Here is a 9,132-nt window from a genome sequence, read left to right on the forward strand (position 1 = left end):
ATGCTGCATATCGGTGGCCTGAGCGGGATCCGGAGCACTGAGTTTGGGGGTGCTAACAGCCACCTCTGAGTCACCTCTGTGCAGAGAGATGGAAAGCAGCACCTCCATGCTGACAGGAGAGAGATCTGCGATTACACACAGATCTCTCACCTCTCAACTTCACTGACAATCAGAGTCCCAGTTGGGATTCACCAGCCAGGATCCGGTGATTGACATCTTTGGGAACCAATTGTAGCGCAGGTATGGTGGCACGTACGTGCCCCCTACCGGGAAATGCTAAATTACGTATATTTACATTATTGTGCACAGCGTGGCCGCCTTGTAGCAGTACACCTGCTATGTGATGGTCGTCAAGTCAATGCATTGCTATTTAGACACATTTAATATTTCTTGGATGTTCCCTGTTCTCGCACTGCAGATATACAGCTCTGAGGCTGTGGGCACATGAGTTTACCGCTTGATCTTTTCCCTTTTTGGGTTCTGGTCCACTATCACCTGTATGAATTGTCACACATACTGTATGCTTGTATTATGTATTATGTAGTAAAATGACATGGGACTTTATCCCTCCAGCATCGTCTTTGCAGCTCAGCAGAGAAGGAAACCATTGACAGTCATTCCTTATTCCACTCAAATCATCCGCCTCTTCTTGCAATGTCAAGATACATAAAAAAGACTTAACACCTTTATGCACAGTGTTGCAAATGACAAAGCTTTATTTATAAAAAGCGGCTGGTTTAAGTAGTTATTTCTTGGCGACTTTCTGAAATCTCTCATGCGCCACGAAGGTGAATGTAGCAACAAGGGTGACAAATTCTTTAAAATCAATTTCACTGTCGCCATTTGCATCCAAATCCTTTAGAAGCTTATCACAATCATCTTTTCCTTTTCCACTCTAAAATGAAGAAAAAGATATTTTGTAATCTAGTGAATGATATAGACCCTAAAACATCCCATAAATAATGCCTTACTGTTATCTTTTCTCCCTAGAAATATGGATTGTCTTTAAAGTGTCATTAAACCCATAACATTAAAAACTGTCAGTACAATCTGTATTACATGCTGTTCATACTCACTCAATCACTGAGATTCATTTTCTGTTTTCTGCAAAAAACCTGGTTGTTCCTGCTGTTCACTGTCCCTCCCTCTTTGTCTGTGTCCCTGCTGCAGCCTGAGATTGTGCAGACCATCACATCTACTGAGCATGCTCCAGTTTCAGTTTCCTTCTTCGCCGTTCATTTCTTCCTTTTTCTTATCTCTGCAGACTATAGTCACACATGTGGGCGTATACACTCCAGGTAAATGACAGCCCACTCCCTCCCTCCTCCTCCATGCTCTCTAGACAGCTAAACACAATGAGGACCAGATGTTACGTGTTGATGGAGGCATCGCCTCTCTGTAATTCTAAGCACATACAAACAATAGACACAGGCTAGAGTGGTGTGACAGAACCTACCCCTAGATAGCCCACACCATGCTTTTGCACTAAATAATAGAGATTTGATCTCAAATACATATTTGTAAGATGATTTAAAATATTTTTGATATTAGGTATATATTTTTCCTGTGTATTCTGAAGGCTGATTGTTTTTTTTTTTTTTGAACATGTGACAACAGCATTGGACTACATGCACTTCCCACCATGTTTTCCTGCAGATGGACTGGAAAAAAGCTGGGTCACATGACAGCTGTAAATCGATTGTGAAAAAAGGTACTTAGATGTGTTTTTTCATATTAAAATAAATACAGTTCAATCATCCATATATGTAAAGAGAGGGTATCATGTAAAGTAAACAGTGGGGGTTATTTACTAAAGCTGGAGCGTGCAAAATCAGGCTCACTTCTGGATAGAAACCAATCACATGCCAGGATTTATTGCCAAAGCTTAAAATGTTACTAAACCCAGGACCCTGCATTCACTATATCTGGTCTCATACAGCACACAGAACATGGAAGTGCAACTATTTTAGTAAATATAAACTGCTAAATACTTTTCTCATCAGCAGTTAGAGCAGTCTTGTGACTTCAGCTGAGCACTGGTTAAAGCTTGTAGGAGTTTTCTTTTTGCTATAAGAGGATGCGAAAGTCCTGACCCTCTGTCCGGACAGTGCTGATTGGCCCTGTGCTGATCACATGCAATTTCCCAAGAAAAAAAAAAACCCTCTCTAGCAATACACACCAAACTGAGCATGTGCAGAGTGACTCCTAGAACTCTGTTCTACCAGCAGATGGATTGGGGACAGTGGAAGAAGGGGAGGATCAGAAAAGAAAGGATCAAACAGCCATTTTACACAATGCAGAGGATTAATCCCTTAGGTTCCACAGTGAGTATAACAAGCATGCTTAACTGCATATACAGACTGATTTTACTGTTGTGGGTTTAGTAACACTTTAATTGAACAAGCTCAGATTAGAAGGCAGATTGGCTGCCATGCACAGCTGCACCAGATTCTGAGTGCTCCAGTTTTAGCAAATCTACCCCAGCGTGTGTCTAGTATCACTTTAATTATTTTTGTAGCGGACACATAATTATGTGCTTACTAGATACATAGAGGTTGATTTAAGATTTTTTTCACAATACACTCACATTTTTTCTAACTAAATCCAATTGGAAAATGCATGAATTCTGGGTTAAAGCTGTGTGATTCTTGGGTGAAAAATGCATAAAGAGCAATTATTATTGCTATACAAGATTTATATAGCACCAACAGTTTGCTCAGCACCAGGGGCGGACTGACCATTTGGAAACTCGGGCACTGCCCGAGGGCCCGGGGTCAGTAGGGGGCTCCATGAGATGCCCCTGATACCTTTTTCATAGGCTTTTTTGAGTTTGGGAAAGGACACGGGGCCCCATGATCCCCTATTGCCCGGGGGCCCCATGAGTTGTCAGTCCACCCCTGCTCAGCGCTTTACAATATAACGGGAGACAATACAGCAACGATACAGTTCAATACAAGAGGACTAGGAGGGCCTGATCCTGGAGCTTACATAATCTGTAGTAGTGCATACAATAAGCAGTTACCCTGCTCTAATTTTGGCTGGAAGCAAAGAGGATCCATAGTTAAACATAAACTGAATTTTTTTTTTCAACAGCAATTGTATGTACTGTATATTTGTTATTCACACTCTTTTTTTATTTTTTATTTTTTTAGAATATTAATAATAGTAAATCTATTATTTACTGTTTAACAATTTTTAACAAATAAACATTTATTATAGGCTTTATCCATGACACCCAGTTCTCAGATTAGCCTTGGCTTTTTAAAAATATAGCCTGGCAATGCCAGCAGCTTTTTGGCAACCTCTGCAGAACGTCATTCTCTGAAAGCAGAAAGGGAGGGGATATTCCTTTGTCTGAGCCATCAAAGTGCACAGGGATTGCATGCAACCTGCCCTCTACTGTATTTGGAAAGCATGAGAGTAATCTCATGTAGTATTTTGTTGGATATATATATATATAGAGAGAGAGAGAGAGAGAGAGAGAGAGAGAGAGAGATTATTTTCTTTATTATGAATTAATTATTCTGTAAAGAAATAGTTATTCTACAGTTATGGTAAAAGCTCAGGTTTCATTTCTATATAACATGGAGACATGCAAATGACCAGGAGCCAAAGGCGATATCTTGAATGCCAAAAGGGTCAGAAGAGCATTTGTACAAGCCATGTACTTTATCTCTAAGACGGATAATGAGCATATCCAAAAATCAGAAGCATCCATTATGGTTTGACTGCCCCCCCCCCATTGTGTGCTGTGGTTCTATCCACTGGCTCCATGTCACTACAGGACTGTTGGATGGAAGCACAGCCTAAAACAGGGGAATAGGTATTCCCACACTTGGATGTGTGTTGGAATGCAGACAACTTTTCACCCATTGTAGCTCTGCAAAAGTGTAAGGATCAGCAGTCTGATTAAAAAATGTTCTTACATAGACAAAAAGTCCCTTTATATTGTATCTCTAGGCAATTTTTAAAAAAAATTTTGAATAGGAAATCTAAAAATCAGAATGTCTGTCAGTTTTTTTTTGTCTGTGCCACGTTGGAGAGATTTGCCCACATCTTTACAAAATGAGAATTCCTTTCTTCTAAAGGCTCATATCGAAGAGATGTAATTTTCCTGCATTTGGAGAGCAGGTAAGGAGAATCTCACTTACTTTATTAGAGCGGTTAACATGGCACTTTAGAGGCTGCGTTGGACCTACTTTTCTCTGTGCTCAGATTCTGCAGGTCAAACAGCTTATTCATATTAAAGCTGTGCTTTCTATTAAAGTGTTGCTAAACCCACAACAGTAAAATCAGTATGTATATCTCCTAGATTGTAAGCTCCAAGGAGCAGGGCCCTCCTATCCCTCTTGTATTGTTGCTGTATTGTCTCCCGTTATATTGTAAAGCACTGAGCAAACTGTTGGTGCTATATAAATCCTGTATAATAATAATCAGTAAAGCATGCTTGCTATACTCACTGTGGAACTTAAGGGGTTAATCATCCGCAATGTGTAATAAGGCTGTTTGATCCTGTCTTCTCTGATCCTCCCCTTCTACTGTCCCCAATCCATCTGCTGATAGTACAGAGCCCTAGGCGACACACTTCACATGCTCAGTTTAATGTGTATTGCTAGAGAGGATTTTTTTTTTTTTTTGGGAGGGTGCACATGATAAGCACAGAGCCAATCAGCACTGTCCAGACAGTGGGTCAGGGATTATGCAGCCTCATAGGACAGGCAGAGCAGAGTGAAAACTCCTCCTACAAGATTACCCAGTGCTCTGCTGGACACTGCTATATACTGCTGATAAGAAAAGGTATTTTAACAGTTTATATTTAATAAATTAATTGCATTTCCATGTTCTGTGTACTGTGGGAGACCACATATAGTGAACGCAGGGTCCTGGGTTTAGTAACACTTTAATGCACAGTTGCATGCAATTGAATTGAAAACACAGTGTTTAAGTAGAACGAACATCAACATGAACTCTTAAACAGTTGCCATCAGAACACATGTCCTTACTACAAGATTTCCTCTCACCATCTGTTCCAGGGACTGTGGTCACCAGAGAGGAAGAATCTTCTTTGTGGTAACACAGCAAGTGGCCTCAGCAATAAAAACCTAACCGAGGTTATAGCTTCTCCCTACTCTACAGCAACAAAACCTTGGTGACTACAGATGTATGATAAGGTCTGGAAGATGCCTTTCATACAACATCTACTCATCTGTGGACATAACCCATCACATACTGTAGCAAATTCATACCTGAAGGATCCCAGGCAACTCTTTTTCCATCAGTTTTCTAAACTCCTCCTTGGTTAAAGTGTCCTTTTTGCCTTCTGCACAGGCATATTGGTCAAAGACATCCATGATCAGAACCATCGAGGTCTCCAAATTACTCATCCTTGCAAACAGTCACTTGGGTACCCGGTAAGTGTGATCAGAGGTAATAGGCAGAGTGAAGCCTCTGAGCTTTGCTGCAGCTTTTATAGAAAATCTTTATCCTTAAGTAAATACACTGCAGGAATAGCCAAGGATGGGTGGAACAGTCTTACTAATAACTAAGATAAATAGGCTTTTTTATATTAATTCTTATCTGTGTTTGTCCAATGCTGACTCAGAACATTAGTATAGCCATAGTTGACTTAGTTCAGGTTGAGGTTCAATACGAAATATCAGACACACCTTACTATAAAGTGCGTTTTTTGTTTCCTAAACCAGATTATAGGTGTATTTATGCTAGATTGTATTGTTGTAGTAATTTCTATAGAAGTGAAGTGTAACATGGCATGTCACGCTTTCCCCAACAACTATTGGTATTGATATCTGTTAATGTGCAGGTTTAACGCCCTTTTTTATAGATATCTTTTTGCAAGTCACATAAAACACAGGGCTCTCTTCTTGTTTGCCTCTTCTCTGGTGCTATGTGGTCCAAGTTCAAGAGTGTCCCTGATATAATCACTGCATTATTGTGCCTTTGGGACTCCCTGCACAGGGAGAGTACTTCAGAGCATTACATTTACATAGGGCAATAACAGAGGGAAGCTAATTGTGCAGCAAGAGCTGTTTTTATGTGCTACTTTTTCAGTAAACTAGGCTTTTGATAAAAATGTTACAGATAATTAAAAAAGTTCTAATGGAACACTTTGGCACTACAGGCCTACCTGTGCTAGATGGGCTTCCCTACCATTTGCATTTATTGCCAAGGCTAAAGGCAGTTTAAATGTCAATTTGCACCTATCAAATATGCCTGAGCATAGTTTGTGCAGGTTATTTTAAAGCCTAGCACACACGATCAGAAAATCGTATGCAAAATACCACTTTTGAAGCAATCGTATGATAATCTGGTTGTTAGTGCACAGTTTCTCTCTTTTAGGTGGCTTGAAAAGGGTTGGGCCTGACCCCAAACATACCAATGTGTTACTCTGGCTCCTTAGAAAAAGGATTCCAAACAGAACATTGAAAGGGTGTCTATAGCACCAGTTAAAATTAATAGAGTGTGGAAGTGGTGTTGAATACCAATATTTCCATTGGAAGGTATCACGCCTTTTGAAATGCTAACCTGTAAAAAAAAAAGTGATGGGACTTTAAATATACCTCCAAAGGTTACACATACAACAATAGTAAATAATTAAAAAATGTTTTTACATCTTTATTGTCACATTTAAAAATATAGAAGTATAAAAACAATTTAATATACATCATTTATTGGATTATCCAATAAGTTATTGGATTTAGCTTCTAATATACTGTACATTTTGTTTGTTTCCCATTTAATTTTTTTTTTTTTCTTCTTTTCTTTCCCTCTCTGTCCGTTATGGGTTTAGGTTTACTTGATTAATTTACCTCAATCATTGTTGTAAGATAACATTTTTATGTATGATTGTTTTTTTTATAATATGCAAATATTTTTAATATTGTTCTAGTGGATAACTCAATTAAATATGAGATCTAAGGTCCTGATGAAGCAGGCTACCCCGCAAAACACGTTGACCTACACTAGTGATTTCTGAGGACTCTACAGAAGTTCTCTAGCTATTCCAATAATTGCTAGCACTGACATCTAAACATGTATATTAATTGTTTTTATACTGCTATATTTTTAAATATAACAATAAAGATGCAAAAACATTTTTAATTACAGTATATGCTATTGTTGTATTTGTTACCTTTGCATGTATATTTAAATTCCCATCATCTAGATGGTTTTTCTACAGCATAGCATTAATTAAACTTTTGATTCTGTTGGTTTAGGTCAGTATTCTTCAGGTATAGACATAGCAGAAGAAAACCCTCATTATAAAAATATTCATAGTTCTACATACAGTACACTATATTGCCAAAAGTATTGGGACACCCCTCCAAGCACCTCCAATCAAAGGTGTATATAATCAAGCACCTAGGCATGCAGACTGCTTCTACAAACATTTGTGAAAGAATGGGTTGCTGTCAGGAGCTCAGCGAATTCAAGCATGGTACCGCGATAGGTCGCAATAAGTCCATCCATGAAAATTTCCATGCTACTAAATATTTCACAGCCAACTGTTAGTGGTATTATAACAAAGTGGAAGCAACTGGGAACAACAGCAACTCAGGCATGAAGTAGTAGGCCACGTAAAATGACAGAGCGAGGTCAGCACATGCTGAAGCACACAGTGTGCAGAAATCGCCAAGTGTCTGCAGAGTCAATAGCTAAAGACCTCCAAACTTCATGTAGCCTTCAGATTAGCACAACAGTGCATAGAGAGCTTCATGAAATTGGTTTCCATGGCTGAGCAGCTGCATCCAGCCTTACATCACCAAGTGCAATGCAAAGCATTGGATGTAGTGGTGTAAAGCACGCCACCACTGGACTCTAGAGCAGTGGAGACGTGTTCTCTGGAGTGACGAATCATGCTTCTCTGTCTGGCAATCCGATGGACGTGTCAGGGTTTGTCGGTTGCCAGGAGAACGGTACTTGCTGGACTGCAATGTTCCAAGTGCCCAAGTTCAAAGTTTGGTGGAGGGAGGATTATGGTGTGGGATTGTTTTTCAGAGGTTTGGCTTGGCTCCTTAGATCCAGAGAAGTAAACTCTTAAAGTTTTACTAAACCCAGGACCCTGCATTCACTATATCTGGTCTCCCACAGTACACAGAACATGGAAGTGCAATTATTTTAGTAAATATAAACTGCTAAATACCTTTTCCCATCAGCAGTTAGAGCAGTCTTGTGACTTCTGTCAGTGTCCAGCAGAGCACATGTTAAAGGAGTTTTTATTCTGCTGTAGGAGGATGCAGACCTGACCTCTATGTGGACACTGCTGATTGGCCCTGTGCTGATCACATGCACTAAGACTGGGATGCCATTAAAGTTCATGTGCGTGCAAAGGCAGGCGTCCCAATAGTTTTGGCAATATAGTGTTGTTAGGTATTGTAAATGCTGAATCCAGAGAGACAAATAATAGATCTTTATCATACAATATTCTGGTTAGTTTTTAATAAGGCATGATATAATTTTTTTTTATGGGTGACAACTAGGGGGAAAGTTATAGAAATCCATAACTTGATGACAGTGATTTTGGTTGCTAGCAAAATAAGACACCACCCTTCCCTAACATCTTCTACCTATGTTTTCCTTCTTCCCCACAGCTACCAAATATGTAATGAACTTTTTTTGATTTTTTTTGATTTTTTTTAATTACACTTCTTATAGTTACATTTTAATTCATGGATCATTTGAAAATTTAATGAAGTAATACTGTGAAAGAGGAGTCCTCTGTGCCCGAGTTGTTGGATATGTTTAGCAGTGCCCTGGATGTGCCAGTAAAGCAGGATTGTTAAACAGAGGCATGGTATTTTTTATAGGTGTGCAATATTTTTGATATGATGACAGAGTTATTACTGAATCCCAGTGTTACAAACACAAGGGAAATGATTCTACTGCATCCTTTGGTAACTGTGTTGGACAGGGAACACAAAATGAAGAGAGGGAGGGGACACAAAGAGAAGAGGGAAGGGACACAGTGGCTGCATTAGGTACAGAATGTATAAAAAAGGCCATTTGTTTCATAAGATACTGTTTTCACATTTTTTAATTTTTTCTTTTCTTCTTGAGCCCACTTCACACACTATTAGCTGAGCTAGCTAGTCTGCCCAAGTTAGGGAAGGGTTA

The 9,132-nt window shown here is 39.3% G+C and overlaps 1 protein-coding gene across 1 annotated transcript; it reads right to left on the bottom strand.

Moving 5' to 3' along the window:
* Nucleotides 1-685: 685 nt before the first annotated feature.
* Nucleotides 686-5,450, bottom strand: S100P (S100 calcium binding protein P). Its single transcript, XM_089691519.1, has 2 exons — nucleotides 5,247-5,450; nucleotides 686-895 (listed from the first exon to the last, which is right to left on the bottom strand). The coding sequence occupies exons 1-2, from the start codon at nucleotides 5,382-5,384 to the stop codon at nucleotides 746-748; spliced, it is 288 nt and encodes a 95-aa protein (XP_089547645.1). The 5' UTR covers nucleotides 5,385-5,450; the 3' UTR covers nucleotides 686-745.
* Between the last annotated feature and the right edge of the window lie 3,682 nt (nucleotides 5,451-9,132).

Source organism: Staurois parvus, unplaced genomic scaffold (assembly GCF_062004578.1).
Source record: "Staurois parvus isolate SC_StPar_1 unplaced genomic scaffold, SC_StPar_1.0 ptg000564l, whole genome shotgun sequence".
NCBI lineage: Eukaryota > Metazoa > Chordata > Amphibia > Anura > Ranidae > Staurois > Staurois parvus.